We start from the raw sequence: 18,834 nt of genomic DNA on the forward strand, positions 1-18,834 counted from the left end.
GATGGCTTCAGCAGTCAGACTAGCAGCCCAAAGAGGAAAAGGTTTGCACACACAGTCTGGTTGCAATCTTGATGTCTGTGCTGTGTATCTATAAATGTCTCTGAGCATTACTTGTCCTTTTAGTAGGTGTGTGTGGTTACACAGCCCAACTGGGCTGACATAATTCGGGGCGCTGTTGGGTAAAGGGGTGATGACGCAGTGGGCAATGATTTCACTGCTCGGCTGCGACCAAGGAAGGCAAGATAAGTTATTTGCTGAGGTGGTGAGATGTGAAACACACGGTCGTCTTTATCACACACCATAGTCTGCCCTCAGTCGCTCAGTGTTGATGACCTCATAAACCAGCGCCACAGTCCAACAGAGTTGAGTAGTTGCTGGTGTGAGAGTGATGAAATGGCAGACGATGGTTTGATAAATATGCATCAATGGTTCAGCCACAGACCGTCACTACACTCCCAGCATTCAGTGTGGCTACAACTTCCAATAATCAGACGGAACTCTGACATTAGACCCAATTTTCTGAGACAACATTATTATAAGATTGCTAGAATTAGACTTAATTAGACTTAATACCATCACCTGCTTGCAGTATGTGGTGGCAGTTAAAAAGGAGAGGAGAAAAGTGAATTGATGTGGCTCCTGTGAAAGATTGGACTGCTGATCTGTGTGTGGCAGCTGGGCTCTGGCAGAGCTTTGGAACCAGGGCTGCATGGCAGTTAAACTGTCACTGGCAGGAACTGTAAATCTTTTGCAGAAGGTGAATGCAGCTCGACAGCACCACAGGTGCTTGTATGAGTGTGTGCTTTCGACTCACGATTCTACTCTTGTTTGTCACACCGTCTGTCTCTTAGTCATCCTCAGCAGCAGTCGATAACATTTTAGGACACATTTGGCAAAGTTAGATTGAGCCAGGATAGTTTCTGTGTGTGTATGTGTGTACTTTTGTGTGTCTCTAGGGGTGGGGGTGCTGTCACTTTGGCAACGCCACTGCACATATTGCAGCGATTACCACAGCGGAAAAATGTTTTTCTGCAACATGCAATTACTACAGATTACAGATTGCCGTCCTTGCATCAGAAGCTCTCGCCAGAAAAGGAGAAACACTGTGCATATGTGTGTGTGCGTGGGCTTGTGTGTGTGTGTGTGCGTGGACTTGTGTGTGTGTGTGTGTGTGTGTGTGTGTGTTGATACACACAAACGGACAGAGACGCAGAGACAAAGAAAGATGAGAAATGATTATAGCTCACACTAAAAACCACAACTGAAAAAAATGGGGGAGTTGACGTATTTATGGAACTCATTTAGATTTAAAAGTTATACTGACTTTCAGGGGTAAATAAAGGAAGAAAAAATACAATCTGTCCTTCAGTAACATGAAGAAAAGCAGAGCATTGATACATTTTGCAGTCCTTTGTCCATCATCATCAACATTATGAAAAGTGTATGCTGATATCTTCATGGAATATACAAACCTAAATGCCACACGTTATATTAATTTTGGACTTTACATTTTGTTCCAGATTACAAATCACCATGAATATCAAAAAGCTTCCTTCAGGTCACACTAAACAATATAGCCCAAAAGTGGTGCCCCGCAGCAAGGCAGGGCCCTATTTACAAACCCACCAGATCAAAACTCAACCCAAAGTGCTCCTATAATAGCACTGGGGCCTTTTGGTGAGCTTACCATCCAGTTCTACTTTTAGTGGGTTTCCAAAGGATAAACAGGCCTGCGAACCACATCACAGGCAGCTGACTGTCATCGTAGGGTGAGTGTACCCGACGGATGATGTGAGGGCGGCGCAAACGTGACACTGAGGTTTACGGCAAGTCCCCCCCACCCCCTGCCTGCCTCTGGTGTGGGGTGTGCCATTGAACTACCACTGAAAGGACAGGGAGGGGGCCTGACCACGCTCAAGACCTGATCACATCAGCGTTTCACAGCACCTTTTATGACCTTTACACTGAACAGAAAGAGGAGAAAAGAGGTGCGCTGGGTCATGCGATCTCATTCTGCTGGAACAGTGGAGGAAAGCACCAGTATGACAATGTGAAAAATCTCCACGCCAAGTTAAAGTAACACATTTTAAATGACTTTAAGTAAAGATATCACAAAATGAATGAGGAAAATGTCGTTCCAGTCTATGCAACATTTGAACAGTGATCTCTGTAAAGTGGCAATTAAATGATAATAGTTAACATATTGTAGCATAAGCAGATTTAAAATTCTAAATAAAGTTGTTATACTCTCTGTGATTATGAGATGGGCTTTTAGGATCAGATGTACATACAGTTTTTGCCATCAAAGAGTAATTCATGGTGAGGCTTCGTACGGATATCCGTTTAGCTGCCACAATGCAAAAAGTCCCTGAAGGCACATGCACTTTAAAACAAAAAAATGAATGCTGATTTTGAGGAAGAAATCTATGTGAGCTACAGGAAAGCAGTATATCAAGAACAACTCATTGTCCGCCACTGTCTGTGTGCACATAGGAAGTGTAAATGAGGCCTTAACTAACATTAGCCATCATTAGCCACCATAATGCCATCAGCCTCTTGAGGTTTTCTGTTGTGGGTTTCAGTGTGTTTAGGATTGTTTTGGAAACCCTAGCTTTTTCATTCTCAGATTTTTGCAGATGGTGTGATGTTTGCTTCCAGAATTTGCTGCTATTTGACTGAATCCATTTTTCTCTAAAGCAGTGAAATCTTCAATGTGGCACTGACAGCAAATATAGCTTATCAGGCTTTATCGAGCCACACTTAGAATAAGGCATGATGCACGTGTACATGTTTCAGGGGTTAACGATCTTGCATCTCTGTCTTTAAATGGGGTAACGACTTATTTGATTACATTTATGTCCGTTGCTTTGCTTTTCAAGCAGCAGCAAAGGTGTCAGCAAATCAGACGACCTGACTGATCATGTGTCTGATTTTGTGACTAATTGTCGTTACAATTCAAAACATCTGGCCCCTCCACTGTTTAGTATTAAAGCATATTGTATTATTATTGTATATTATATTATATTGACATTGTCAATGGATGTAGCGACACATCCAGCATCGACATTTTGATGTTGCACAGCATAGCAAGAGTCCTTGCATCACTAAGCGTCACATAAGTTGCGTCTCTGCAAGGAAATGAAAAGGAAAAACCTAGTAATTGTACAATAGATTTACTCTTTGTAATGCAACTGCAGTGTCTTGGGCAATGGACTAAGGTGCCTGTTTCACGTCCTGTCTTGAGGCTGGGTTGGTGTCTTTGCTTCTTGCAGCCAAATAATCAAATTATCTTGATCCATCTATAAGAATTGTTTACAAAACTTATCAGTCTTCTTTATATGTTCATTTGAAAAATCCTGATTCTGAATTTTGTGGTGAGGATGTAAGAAATGTTGTCTTCTAATAGCTCCTCTCCTCCTCTGAGCAAGTTTTCTTCTTCCAGAAAACACTTCACCTCCCTCGATCCTATAAGCTTCCATTTTCTAATTACCTTGTGAACCAATCTGTTCTCTCTCTAAACTAGTCACATAGTAATGGTTGGTCAGAAGCCCACTGCGTAGGTTTTGAACACAGACAGTAATGATAAAGCTTTACTTTTAGATGTGCTGGGTTTCCAAGCCTTTAACAAAACAGCCAAATGACAAGTCACCACGGTAACACGAATAATGACATTTAAGGCTTTTTGCATTGAAATGCATTGTAATACAATAAAATGTAAAATATTGTGTATATGACTGTTTAACATCAGTGCTTTTCTAACATTGACCGATTCCTTATATTGCCCAAGGAAGTAGTACAGTAACGTCAAAGTAAAGGAAAAAGGAAGTGAAAAACAGCAGTGTCGGGGTTGGTCTCCATCATGATTCGCATGCTTGACAGTTGAGTGTCTCTCCCTATTTTTCCCTGTTCATAACCCAGATCTATAGTTATGTTTTCCTGTTGCTGCATATGGATAACTGGCAATATTCAGTCTTACAGCAGTTCCATGTGTGTTGGATATTGATGAAAAAGGAGCACTCCATGCATTGAAAACTGATGCGAGCAGTTCTTGACCAAGCGGCAGTGTGTGTCGAGTTGGGAATGAAAAGGTGTTGCGTGAATGGAGGAAATAGCTGCCTGGAAACTCTTTGCTGTCTTACACATTTCTCCTGCTTTGTGGTCTAGAGTTACTTTAACTGTTCACGTCCTGGGAAGCTGCTTATAGGAGCCCAGGATGTTGATTTGGGACAAAGTGTACGGTGTCTGGCTTTTGAGAAAACTTCCAAATTTGCTTCACCTGGACTTTTTTTCTCTGACAATATTAGTGAAAAAAAATGTAGCACTAAGCTCAATTCTCTAGGGCTGCTTTTTTATGCTATTGTATATGATTTTGTAACATTATTTTGTAACATTATTAAATGCATCTATGTTTTGGGTAAGAGGTTATTGTTGTGGTTTGTTGAGGTGGAGCTAGTTTAAACTACTTAATATACAATTAGTAGATCCTCAAGAATGTCACAAGAAAAATCTGAAAAAGCATTTTGCCTCGTTGTTTTACATTGTAGATTGGATTTTTGATTTTACTCCACAAAGCCTCAAACTGTTATCCAATCAAAGCCATACATCAGGTTTATAGAGCAACCGTCACTTTGGAGTGTATGTCAACTATAAGACATCCAAATGCATTGATGATTACTTCAAAAGAGCAAACAGCTTGAGAGTCTGGATGAATTTTTAATGGGGAATTTGATTTCAATGCAAAAGAAACCCCTCAAAACGATATTTTTCATGAAAAATCAATCGCTCAGTCGAAAAAATTATCCACTGTAGTAGCAATAAACAATTAAATTACAGTGAAGAAAAGTATAAGACTTTTACTATTTACTGAAATATTTACTCTTGAAGTTAATTATGATTGAGTGCAGTACTTGAGTAAATGTACTTGATTTCTCTCCATCAAGTCTCCAGAGGATTTGCAAAGTGTCGGAAAGACAACTACAGCTTGGTATTTTCTAAAATGTTTTAAGGAGCCAATTTACATTCAGCAGACAGAAATAAAAAGCTAGTTGGAGCCGTCCCCCAACAGCCATTATGTTGCTCAATTGATTCAGAGGGCTTTAATAAGCTCTCAGCTCTGATCTGCACCTTTTATAAAAATGTAAGCAGAGTATTAAAGTTGCATGAGATGAATATACTCATTCTCTCCTCTGGTGACTGCCGAATCTCAGCTCATCATGCTTACATAGTAATTAGGTGCAGGGTTTGGAAATGTCACCATCTTCTTCATTTTCGTCGGGATAAAATACACTCTCGACACCTTCAAGGATCTGAAAATTGGGGCCTGACACTCTTATGAGTTACTGGATATATAAAGTAAAGTAAAGGGCTGAGAAAATCTATAGAAATTTGAATATAAATAGAGAATTTTGGGGTCATTAAGAGCTAAAACAAAGTCTGAGTAAACAAATGCATTCCAGCCATCATTTAAACTAACACAGACGACCTTGGTGGAGAAAAAGTAACATACAAATTTATATGATCAAAATTGCTCAATGTGTTTCCTATTTTCTTGTCTGAACATCAAAATGGACAAAAATGACCGCCAATTGTGATGTGCTGACACGTCGTGTAATCAAAATTTGAGAAAGAATCAGCCATCAGAGCAGCAAGAGCCCAAAACCCAAACAGTCTGTACCCACTCACTGTTGTTTAAAAGTTTCTCCATATACTTGTGTATATAAACACTCTGACGCTAGAATATGATTTGGCTTTGAGGGGACTGGCATAAATGGCTTTGGTGACTTACATCATGCTTGGAAGTCTAATCACAGACACTCTTGTCATATCAAGCAGAAAAAGTCAATTTCATAGCAAGCTACATTTCAACAAAAAAGGGAAAAAAAGGAGGGAAGGGTAAACAAGCTCGGCGTTCCACAGCCACCGCAGAATTCATCATTCATACAAAAAAATACCCCAAGCCCCAAAGTAGAGCTAATTTAATCCGAGAGGAATAAAACTCCATTTCATAGAAGTCGTCCATTCAGAACACTCATATTTCCACTGAGCAGAAACCCCCGGCTGAAATTCGAGCAGACACTTTTCGGAAGGAATGCATTCGGTGGGTTGAGGGCCAAAGCTTGCCCTGTAATTTGTGAATGTACAGAAATGTGTGACCGCCACAGCTCCGCTAAAGATAGAAATCTTTGTCTTATGTCATCGTCGAACCTCAAACTATTTCTAATTGCCCCATAGCCCCCTTTTCCAAATGAATAGCTACCCATCCAAAGGCTTATGTGTGCCATGTCTGAAAATAGCCCCGGAGTTTACGCAGCCTAATAGATCAAATTCAGGGGGAAAAAAAGAAAAGAAGAACTTTAAAGGGAGCTCCACGTATCTGAGACTGTCCCCATCTTCAAAGTGACTTTTAAGTGGTACTGAAAGCAGTGTGGGTGGCATTTAGAGACAGGTATACATTTACAGACCCCAAAGGCTTCCACAGGTTTCTAATGGGGATCATTCTCATATTAGTCTTCCCAATCTGACTCATTACACATGAAAGCTAATGTAAGTGGGGTTTCCTTTGGTTTAAAAATCCCAGATGAGTGTGTGTTTCCATGTAAGGACTCCAAGAAATCGTCTCCTTAGTTAAATGCATCTGTTGTTTTTTTGTTTAGTTTTCTCCAAAGTGTCAGAGCTGTTTGGCTCAGATGCTTTAGAAGAAATGCACGTCTTTTGCAATTTGAATGTTTTGTGAAACCACAAGGAATGTTTTGGGTTTTTTTTACGTTACATTATGATTCAGATCCGAAAGCTGAGATGAAGACAAGTTCTCAGTAACACGTTTTCACAGAGAAACCATCAGTTAGCAATGATGTGCTCTCTTGATTTGTATCTGAAGGATCCTTTTTCTTTTCATCCTTGAATGGTAAGAAACATATAAGCGGAGGCCTTTTTGAGGTGGGTCCGGGGTTTCACATGTCCTCCAGGAGTTCTGTCTTGATTTCAGGCTCAGCCCACTCAGATCATTAAAAATCGTTCAGGGGCACGACGAGCTCTGTCCTCAATGCCTGTGCGGCTGAAACTGTAGAAACTGCGTGTTGAAATGCGGAGGTCTAAATGTGACAGGCGCCCGGAGCGTGCATTATGGCTGAGTGGGGCGTGTGGTCACATATTAATAATGAACTAGGGCAGGAGGACGACTAAAATATCCCCAGCATTGTCACTGTCGAGCTGTACTTGAATTAGAAGCTACATGATAGGTGATCTGATTAAGGATGTTTTTTGCAGTTAGGGTTGCATTGATGATGAATATATAGAGTTACTTAAGCCGAAGGGAAGAAAAAGATTATTTAATTTAGGGTTCCTTAATATTTTCAAGTAAATTAAATACAAGATTTATTATGAAGGTTTGTAGATCTGATATCACACTCCTATAAGAGTGGATTTATATTGATTTCTGCACTTATTCAGGCAGAAATGCTTTCACTCCTGATGAGGTGTAATTTGTAGTGAGTAAATTAGCGTGGTTATAGAAAATATGTTGTAACCCCTTGAGTCACAACATCCCTCTGAGTTACACTATACTGTCCTATGTGTCAGAGTGCAAAACACACTTTTTAATTAATATGTACATGATGCCACAACAGGCTTTAAAAAAAAGAATAAAAGAAAAAGAAAAGTAACAAATCATATGGGGGAAAAACAGACAAAAAGTACAGGTGATGTTTGTATTTTACGTAATTATTGTAAAGCAACCCTTCCCTAGAACAGCTGAGGAACAGGTTGGTGTCTGAAGGGCTCTCATCGTGACGTTTCTGTCCATAAACAGCTCTTCTGAAATAAAAAAAAATCATGTGAAAAAATTCAAATGTCCTCAATTTTAACTTATATTTAATTCTGAACTCTTTCCTCTACATCTTTCAGTCAGACTGCAGCTCTCATTAAAGCGGCAGGGATGAGATTGGGGGAAAATCTAAAGCCACTCCGGCTGACTCGCACTTAATTTATCTCGTGCAAGTTAACAACATGGCAAACATACAAAGCGGTGCGCAAGAACGCCGATGAAATAAGGTTAAATGACCCATCGATTGATTGAATGCATAATAAATGCGCTTAAATGAACGTCCGGATTACTTGTTAAATATTTATTTTATTGCCAGTTATAAATGAATTAGAATCATTGATTATTTTACAGAGTATGTGCCGTTTTTTTGTTGAAGCAAACAGAAATTTAGCAACTAATTTCAGCACCTGTAAGAACTCTAAAAAACATAACAATAAATTCTATTAGTGTTCAATAAACCCATCATGACAAAAATATACACAGTATCATAAGCGAAATTTGAGAAAATGCTCGTGCAGCCACAGCTAGAAAAACAATTAATTCAGCACATTTTGCATTTAGAGTCGGAGATGTTACCTTGCTTGATCCTAGAGCTTCAACCCACAGTACCCCAATTTAACAAATTAATTTAAAGGCTTTGTTAACAATTCAAATTTTTCAAAAGAGCAAATATGGTGAGATTATGACTCAGGTAAAAACGTGTAATTAGTTGAGGATGAAAATGCCCCCGCTGCATCTTCCAGCAGCAACACCGCTTCGCGAACGGAATTCGTTTAACTCTTTGAGTTGAAGCCGAAATCATTTCAAATTTCCGACTGTCTCGGTGCACAGATAAAAGTTTCCTTCTCTCTCTGCAGATGTGAAATGTCTGCCTCAGACTGCCTGAGCTGACAGCCATTGAAAAGGCAAACGCGCCAACTAGTGTCGGAAATCAGCATGGCGGGGAGTTTGCAGGGTGTGCCGTCATTTGATGCAACCCTTAACTTTTCAAGTTTCTAATGAATTCAGCCCTCTGGCACACACACACACACGCGCGTATTACTTCGTTGTTTGTTTGATGTGGAGGGAAAAAATAACAGACATAAGCCTGCTTGCTTTAATTATATTTTTAATTGCGATCAATGAGCTAATTAACTTGATAAGAATCTGTCTTAAACCCCTAATTTACCTTCATAAAAAATTATTTACTCGGTGAGAAAGTATGAAGCCGCCACATATAATGACTTTTCAAGATTATTAAATCAGATTAAAACCACAGGCCTGTGCGTTCTGAGTCCTTCTTTGTAGATAAATTACTAACAGCTCAAACAAAAATAGGTCAGAGAAGATGGTGTGTGGTAAAACCACTTTTGAGGCAATACAGCTGATGTTTTTTTTTTTTTTTTTTTTTTTTTACATATTATGAATTTGTTTAATCTGGTATACTCTGACACTAATAATCTAAAATACCAACACAAAAAGATGCTTTGCTCAAAAGCAGGAGTATTTCTAACTCGTTAAAGTCCATAAAATTTGATGTCCAACACATTTAGAGTTGTTTCATCTCCCCAACAGCGCGTAAAGATCGTTGCCAATAATGGGAAATCAATCTAAGTCCACATCATTCGTGTTTATGTTGTTCTGCATCTCTTCCAGAAACGTTTCTTTTTTAACTCACTGTCTCAATTTCTTTCAGCAACACGTAAACGTCTGACTATAGCGCTCAAAAACAGGAGAACAGCGAAAAGCACAGATATGTATCAATAATTCAGCTCGTGTGTGACAACAGTGCAGGGTTGCTGGAGCAGAAGCGGAGAGTTTGATTGGTCTGTGAAAGCCCAACCCAGTAGATTCATTGGTGGATACCACCTCCACACTCCCAACCACTAAACGCTAAAATGACTAGGGTAAAATAATATCGCGGCAGTCTGTTCAGCCTCGCGGCTCCTTCTTGCGCTCCATAACTCTGCGCTTAAAGGATAACTTTTAAAGGAAACCCAAGTGGAGCGACGGGACCGTTTCTATTTTTTCCAGAATCACGCTGATTTTTTGTTTGATGATCCAACCGGGATAAGGTTGCGAGAACTTTTACGCACGAAAGGACAGTGTTGAATCTTTGTATTCGAGTTTGATTATTTTAGACTTTTTTTTTTTCCAGCGGTAAAGGTGGTTTTATGGTGACATCTGAGAGGGCGTATTTCGCTTTTTAGTCAACATCATTTTTTTTGGTCGAGTTTTGTTTAGTCGAGACAACCAGAAGTGGATGGTCTCCCTTTTCCATCGCGGCTGGATTACCTGGTTGCTACCAATAGATTATCTCTAATCGGCAATAAAGTATTTACGGGACTCATTGACTGACTTGTGATTCCGAGCCAGAGCTCGAGTACTCTGTGGTGTTGATACATTGTATACACGCGGTTGAAAGTATTCAAGTGTGCGGTAGATAAGAGCGCCGATAGAAGTTCAGCACTGCACAGACTTTTGGAGAGATTTTGTTTGTACGTTTCTGCTTAAGTTAGAGGAACATCTATCAAGCCCGATGTTACTAAGGCTGACACACCATGTGCAGATGATCTAACGCCACAGTCATCAAAGTCCGTTGTTTCTGTTAGGGGAGCGAGGCTCTTTCCACTCACTCTGCTCTCTCGCCTTCATCCTTTTGCGATCACATCGTGGACTCCTGAGACCGGCGGCGTCTGGAGAAGAGCGAAAAAAAAACAGTTTTTCCGCCACAGAGTTCTGCTCTTCTGATACGACTCAGTCAGGTGGCACTGACCCAAGCTGTTGTGATGCATATTCCCGTAGAGCCGCCCACTACCAGACGGTTCACACCGCCCTCAACGTCCTTCCCCTGCAGTAAGCTTGGAGACGGCAACGGGGCCATGGCCACCCCGGGGCCCCTCAGGTCAAGACCGGACACCAGGAACGTAGTGGACGTCCTCGCGGACCACGCCGGTGAGCTGGTTCGGACCGACAGCCCCAACTTCCTCTGCTCCGTCCTCCCGTCGCACTGGCGGTGCAACAAGACGCTCCCAGTGGCTTTCAAGGCAAGATAAATGGCTTCTAATGGCAATTTATTTCACATTTTAATGATGCATTGTCTGGTTTTCTATTTCTGGGAAATGCATGAGTGAAGATTAAAAAATAAAAAATAAAAAAACTTTTAATATAAAAAGCAGGAACAGAAACAAATAATTCCGTTGCCTTTACTCTTAAAATACAGCGGAAATCTGGAAGCTAAGCCTTTTAGTGTTTGCATTTGTGTAGAAATATAAAATATTTAAACGCAGCTATAGGAAAGATATGAGCCTGACTTTGCGACATTTAAAACAACATCCTAAATCGGACCAGGAATTGTTGCAGATTATCGGTCCGACTCAAATAAAGCTGGACGCATTTTTATAGTTGTTGCCAATATTTGTTTTTTACATTTTTTAAATCATGCTGTGTTTTCTAAGAACAAGTGACACGTATTTTTTCTAACAAACTTTAAAACGTTTGTTGGATCATATCCGATAATAACACTGTGGTAAATACCCTGTGAACAATAGCATGGAGGAAATAAATTAAGTTAATATCAGATTTTAATTGTCTTGTTGTTAGTTGTCAACACTGGGAGATGTTTCTTTTTTTGGGGAAAATCTCTCACCTATAGCCTACTAAACACGCACTGGATGATTGTTGACACTGTGGGAAAACTAAATATTTTTGTGCTTTATATTATGAGAACCGGATGCGCTGTTACGCGCGCAGTGTTTAGCCAACGTTTGGTTTGGTGACCCAAAGTGACCGCTTGCTTTTCTCTTGCGCACAGGTCGTGGCTCTCGGTGATGTCCCCGACGGGACTCTGGTCACCGTTATGGCCGGGAACGATGAGAACTATTCCGCCGAGTTGAGAAACGCCTCGGCCGTGATGAAGAACCAAGTGGCCCGCTTCAACGACCTGCGCTTTGTGGGCAGGAGCGGTCGGGGTGAGCTAAACCTCTGAAACTCTCTCCCCCTCTCTCTCTCTCTCACACACACACACACACACACACACACACACACACACACACACACACACACACATTCACACACACTGATATGCATGTATGTTCTGCAAGCAAACACTAAGAGAATGGGAAAGGCTTTGCTCGAGTAATGCAATATAAAGCAACTCTTGGAAATGCACTTTTAATATTATGTGTGTCTCTGAAAGGACTGATGGCTAACGGTATGTCACCATTTTTGAGTGAAGCTGGAAAAATATACACATTAAAACCCTCACACGGACGCGAAGACAAGAAGCACATCTTCAAAATACAAAATACAGCCTTTAAACACTTTTCTGTCAGTTTTGGGCAGATTTCAATATCACCAAAAGGATCTGCAAATTATTTAGACACGGGCACGGCTGGTGCCAGCACTTTGCCAGCTGACGTCCATGAGTGTCATCCGAAACATGTGGCCTGCGTCACCGTGCGCAGATGTAAAGTGTCTGTATAATTTTCTTTATCCTGGGGATACAAAAAATTATCCACGTGGTGTACGTCGTATAGGGTGCATGAGAAACCGCCTCCCAAATTTATGTCCCGGAGCAATTTGTCAAATAATCCTTGCCACCATTTAGGATGCATACGCGACCAATACAGCTTCAAATCTAATGCGCAGTATTTATGATGGGCGTTCTGTTTAATTGCTGTATAAAAATTCACACATCATCAGGCCTGTTTGCAGGATGTTGTGGTTGAAGCGCAGGCCTGCTGACTGACATTTTTGTGCTATATCGAGTAAATCAAAACCTCTCAATGTTAAGGCATAAATAACCGATTGTCCTCAACTAAAGATGATGTAAAAGCCTGATTGTTCACCAAAATCTTCAAGAGGAGGAGACTTCTCCCCGATTCTCAGCCGTTTCTGGCCTATTTCCATTTACTGTCAAATGACCTGTGATTTGATCACTGTAAATATATCTCTATTTTATATTTATTTCTCAAAAAGTACTCCGCCGTCTATTTCTGTAAAATGTTTTTTTTTTCTGTCCTCCAACGTAATTTTATTTATTTATTTTTTATAACAAGAGATGGCTTTTTATCTGAGAGCCGGGGACGAGCACCGGACCCGCGTCACGATGCCACCCTCCACCCTCTGCACGGACTTAGATGCAGATTGGAGCGAGATCCTGCCCTGTTGAACAATAAACTGTTCCTGTAAGCTCTCTAGGGCAATCTGGAGGACATTCTCTCTTTAATCTAAATCATATCAACCGTGGTGATCGTTGTCTTTTATTTATTTATTTATTTTCAATAATTCAGCGAGACAAAAGCCGATGGTGATTTGAAGTTGAATAAGCGAGATATCATTGTAATATATATATAATATATATATATATATATATAAAAAATAATATATATATATTTATATAATACATATATATAAAAATAGAGAGAGAGAGAGAGAGAGAGAGAGAGAGATTAAAAACTGTGAGAAAATTGTTTTAGCCATAATTCAAAGGTCATTCACACACATTTAAATGTCACAGATTATCATATCATGAACTTTTCTCTGCAGGAAAGAGCTTCACTCTGACCATCACCGTGTTCACCGGACCGCCACAAGTGGCCACCTACCACCGTGCCATCAAAGTCACTGTGGATGGACCCAGGGAACCACGCAGTGAGTGCATTCAAACCCACTAACATTACACTCTTGGTATTTCTAAAGTGCATTGTGACATGAGTATGCAGCCGAGCCACCCCAACAGCGAGACTATTCCCAGTTCAGAAAGTGTGGGTGTCAGTATCTGTTCGTGCATAAAAGAACAGGATGAGTCACAGGCACTGCATGAGTCTCATACCTGTGCATGTGTGGGTGTGTGCTTTGCAGTTCTGTTCAGAGGTAAAAATTCAGTTTTCACAAGATTCATTTTGGGGTTTGAGACTTGGTTTTGGGGTTTACGATAACATTTAGTGATGGTTAAAGTTGGGGTAAGCTATATAATGGTTATGGTGAGCCTCTGCAGAATGAAGGTGGAGCAGCTTATTGTCCTTGTTTGAATAATAGTGCAGGCTTGTGTGTTTGTGTGTGTGCACCAGGGGCACAGGGAAAGGCCCAGTCAGAGGAAATTGTAAAGCATATTAAGGCATAACCCAAGACCACTAAGAGGAGCTGAGTGAGTCTCCAAGCCACAGGTGGCTCAGCTCAGAGGAACCCTCCTCCTCCTCACACCCTAACACTCCCACCTTCCTCCATGCTGGTCAAAGGGGCCTTACCTGCCTGACCACATAAGTGGTTGGTTGATTTAACACAGGGCAGACTCCGGCCGCTGTTAACCCTGGCAGGGAGGCTCTGCTTGCTAAAGCTGTTAGCGCCATCGTTCAGCCACAGCTGCATTCTCATGTGGTTTAAAGCTGCTGGTGTGAGGGTTGGTGGAGAGTAATGTTACTCAGATGAGTCAGTTGCTGAGAGGTAGAGCTGTATGTGCATATGTTTTTCTGTGACCTCACATTGGGATAGACGAGATGGGTCAGATTTTATTGTCGTTTCAATGGCGGGATTGTGTTTATAATGGTTCCAGATCGCAGGGTTTTAGAGGTCTATGAAAGGTTGGGTAGCTGTGGCTTGTGAGAAGGAGGATATTTGGGACAGGGTGGATTAAACCCAGTCAAAACAGAGCAAAGGAGGAAAAGAGAGAGTGATAGCGAGTGCTATATGAGAGGGGATATGGCTGGGGGGAGTGGAGGGGCATCACAACCCTGCCAAGCTGGATGCTATTTACAGAGGTATAAAAGAGAACAGTGACTGCAAAGGCGGGAAGGACTAGATAATAATAAAACACTGTACGTGCGTATGTGTGGATGGTTTCAATTGTATCCTCTTTTTTAAACAAAAAGCTGAAAGTGTGTGTGTGTGTGTGTATAAAGGCATTCTCATGTACATCTGCAAGCTTCTCAGTTTGAAATGACTGTAAAGTTGTCTCCTGTCTGTCTGTCAACACGTTATGGCTCCTGCTGAGGCGTCAGAGTGGCCGTGCTACTTTTACACTGGCGCTGGGTGCTATAAAGTGACTGTGTTTAATATAGGTCAGGGGAATTTAAGGCTCCATTAAAAACTCTGTTGCACTGTGCAGAGAGAGAATTCAAAGAATGACTGAAAATAAACTTCTGCAAAGTGTGATTTAAAAAAGAAAATTAAATAGAATAAAAGCCATCGAATGCGATTTTTTTTGCATGTACAAACTAGAACGTCTCAAGTTTAACTCCCCAGAAACAGACGGGAAACGTGAGATTAGATTTGTGGAAATTTTAAACGTGAAAAAGAATAACATATCCAATCACTCTGCAGTGAAAACAAATCCAGCATCAACATGAAAATTCAAACAGATGACAGAACAGGCATTTTGACATGGATCATATTTACATTGTTCATTATATTGGTTTGAATGAGCCGTCAGATCTGAGGCTAAGATGACATTTCAGCTCAGTTTAGTGTATTGAAGAACTCAAACCCTCAAAATAGAAATCACACGAGATGATATAAAGGACCTCTCATATTTAAACAAGAAGCACATTCTAAAAGTTTAATATCAGCCATGTCCCGCCACAGTCAAAGAACAGGAACACACACTACCATTCAGACATTATTAGGACCATAAAAATAATCAGATTTTCCTCTAACCACAAGGCACCACATTATATCAGCTTTACAACGCATTGGGCCTAAGCAGACAGGCCCAACTGCCAACACATAAAACTACCAGCATTTTCTCATTATGAATCTCATCCTCAGAGACACTTATATATTCCCAAACAGCTTTGATCCTGTTTTCTGATATACAGTGCCACACAATGTGGCCTAGGCATCTCGGTGTGGACAGCCTGAAGCCGCTCTTGGCTGGAGCTTTGCTCACCTGTCCTCAGGCTGGCAGGCTGCAGGGCCGGGCTGCATTTGCATGACTGCCAGCCCAGCCACGGCAGGAGCTGGCACAGAGGGGGAGGAGTTTCTAATTATGTTTGCTGATCCAGTCAAGAGAACCTGATGGACAGGACTAGAACTATGGCTTGCCTGCAGCAATGTAACAAAGAGTGCCATACCTTCTGAAAACGCTTGAGCAGTAAGTTAGACACACATGCTCTATAGCCACAGTTGTGTACACAAATGTATTTCCACACACACACACACAGATGTGTAACTGGCGATAAACACACTGAGAGTGCTCTGCACATGAACAGAAAGTATGTTCAGCTGAGTATTTTTGTCTCCTTTGCTGCTAGATTTCCTCATCACACATCCGGCATTTGTCATCATATTACTCCCCCACACACACACACGCATATCGACGCATATCTGCTAAGCTCAAACTGCTGATGACAGCTCTCTTCCACTTTTATCTGAGAAGCAGCTTTAACAATATATCACATCCATGAAGTCATATGACACAACTGAAATAGAGAGAAACATAAAAAAAAGAAAAAGAAGACAGATAACTTATGTGTTGAGCCTCTTTCTGTTTGTTGTTCTACAAACGGGAGTTATTCTCACCAATTAATCACTCAACTATATATTTGTTGCTTTTTATCACAGCCTCAAATTACATCAACTGTCACCTGTCACCTATTCACCCATAAAGGATGGGACGCATTCTGTGTCTCTGGACCTTAAATGAAACAGTCCCTGCATTAGAACAACTTACCATGCTCGGGTTGACAGATCAAAAAATAGGGGTGGAAATATTTTTGAACTTGTGAAAGGATGTTCAGAAATAATCTTCACAGCTCAGATGGATGGGGGATTTTTTTCTATAGGCTGAAAAAATACAGCAGGAGATACAACTTGAACACAAGTACATCTGAATAAAACATTCTCACAGAAAGTTTACAAATATATAAAGAAGGAAAGTGCAAACATTTAATTTACATGCATGCGGAAAAGGTCAGAACATGCAAAAAAAAAAAAGAAGCTACGAATAAGCATGTGAGAAAGATTTAATCTTTAGTCATCTGTGTGTGACACTGACGTTATTTTGATAAAATAGTTCTTTTTTTTCAGCTGGATCAAAATGAAAAATATTTTCAACCAAGTTAATGATCATTAATTTTACATATTAGCAGACAGAAGAGCTTATCTAGCTCATTTAGGGTCAAAGTGGCAGTTTGATGATAACCTCACCCTTAAAAATGACACATGTGAATACATCTCAACATTCTTATAAAGTCTATGCAAAACCTGCATACATTAAGCTCGAGGTGATACACTTTACCACCCAGAGGCCCACACATCCACTAAAATCATCCGAGCACTGTCGTGTTTTTAGCCACTATTTACTCGTCTGGGTGTGTTCGTGCAGCTCCAGGAGGAGAATGGCAGGCATGGGGAGGGAGGGAGTCAGGGCAGCAGGGAAAGGGGGGTGGATGGCACGTTTGAGTTGTCGGGTTGATTTTATTTGCATTTGGCACACAGACTGTACAAAGTATGCAAATATACAAACAATGACATTTGCTGTGTTATTTTTCTTGTGATATTGCAGTCCCTCTGTAAAGTAAACAGAAAGATTGCTTGCGTGTTGTTGCATTTGCGTGTGCGGGTGCTCAGCTCATGCACCTGCCAGGTGCATCTCTTTAAATCGGTCCCACCGGGCCACGCCCATGCTCCACAAATCACATGAAAGGCTCACCTTTGGTGCGAATTGCTCTCTCAAAGGCAACTTTGATGTTTGAAAATGGAGACGGGTGTCTTTGAAAGAAAGGCCTACAGGTGCATTGGTGCCAGGGGAGGGGAAAAAACAGTGGCATGTGTGACTCTAGGTGCTTTCCTGACTACTAATGGCTCACCATCCATAACCTTGGGACATAGTGGCCCTATGCATGCACACAGTCACACATAAACAGAACACGTTCTCAAAAACTAATCTCATGACCACATAATTTATGATTTGGTGAAGATAGTCTGCCCGATGCCACTTACAAACAGATGGGAAGAGATAAAGGGAATATTTATTTCTGTGGCGTCTGCAGTGACTGGAGGCTGCCGGCTGTGGCGTTCTTCCACCCTGAGGTCACTCCAGACACATCATACACAGACTCAGTGATTATAAGAAGAGCAAATATTGGCAAACTGATAAATCCACTGGAATGCAGCAGTGCATATTGAATAGTTTTGGACTTGTGTGTTGGGATAAGCATTCACTGCATTCTGAGGTTTAAGGCTTGTGACAGGTGGTGGATGACAAACTTATCCTTGAGTAGTCATGTAAGATATCCAGCTTCTGTTCGTTATTTTGTGGAGTATTTTTCTTTTAGTTGTCTGGAGGACTGTTGCTGTCACGGTCAACAAGGCGTGACAAAACAGACAAAAGCATCTGTAACACGATCAAATTTTTTTGTGGGAGAGTAAATAAAGAACTGAGATGGAGGATTTTTGACCACTGTTGCCACCTTAACCACATCTAGAGGCTTTGAGGCCAACTCCCTTTGCGGACTACATAGACACACATTCACCCACAGATGTTGGAAATCCTACTTCAGTTTTGTACTCAGGCTTTCTTGTTAAAGCAGAGCTAATTAGCCCAAACACCTCAACTAAACTAAGATAGAAACAAAGAAAATATAGCTGTCTACAAGTGGCACCATTCTTCTATTCCGCCGTCACTGCTTGTGTTTGCTGCAGTGTCGGTGCACACATTTCTGCTAAAAATGGGAAAAAAGAAGATCTTTGTCTCACATTCTGAAACAGCGCAGTGTCTCCTCCTCCTCAGGCCAGCTGATGACTGTCAGAGACACACGCACAATAGCTGCAGGCTGGCCCTTCTTTTTCCACTTAGACTAAATTTTCCAACCCATATTTGCTGATGCCAGATAGAAAAGCAGGACGCATTAGAAATTACAAAATTATTTACAGTCTTCAGATAACGCTTTAAATTCACTGATGATGCACGTAGGAAACACTTTGTGAGAATCAGATGAGCTTGCTCATATTCTGCTCTGCTCTCTGCCCCTCTCTGCATCTCCACCTACCCACTCACCTCTAAACACACCGTCTAAGCGTCTTTCCCGTTT

General features: G+C 41.0%; 1 protein-coding gene across 1 annotated transcript in view; it reads left to right on the top strand.

Moving 5' to 3' along the window:
- The window catches only part of runx3 (RUNX family transcription factor 3), a 45,386-nt gene that overhangs the window by 9,567 nt on the left and 16,985 nt on the right, over positions 1-18,834 (top strand). Inside the window, exons 3-5 of the mRNA XM_075448482.1 lie at positions 10,607-10,848; positions 11,616-11,772; positions 13,352-13,456. Coding sequence (XP_075304597.1) covers positions 10,607-10,848; positions 11,616-11,772; positions 13,352-13,456 — 504 coding nt within the window. The remainder of the gene's footprint in view (positions 1-10,606; positions 10,849-11,615; positions 11,773-13,351; positions 13,457-18,834) is intronic.

Source organism: Odontesthes bonariensis, chromosome 17 (genome assembly GCF_027942865.1).
Source record: "Odontesthes bonariensis isolate fOdoBon6 chromosome 17, fOdoBon6.hap1, whole genome shotgun sequence".
Taxonomy (NCBI): domain Eukaryota; kingdom Metazoa; phylum Chordata; class Actinopteri; order Atheriniformes; family Atherinopsidae; genus Odontesthes; species Odontesthes bonariensis.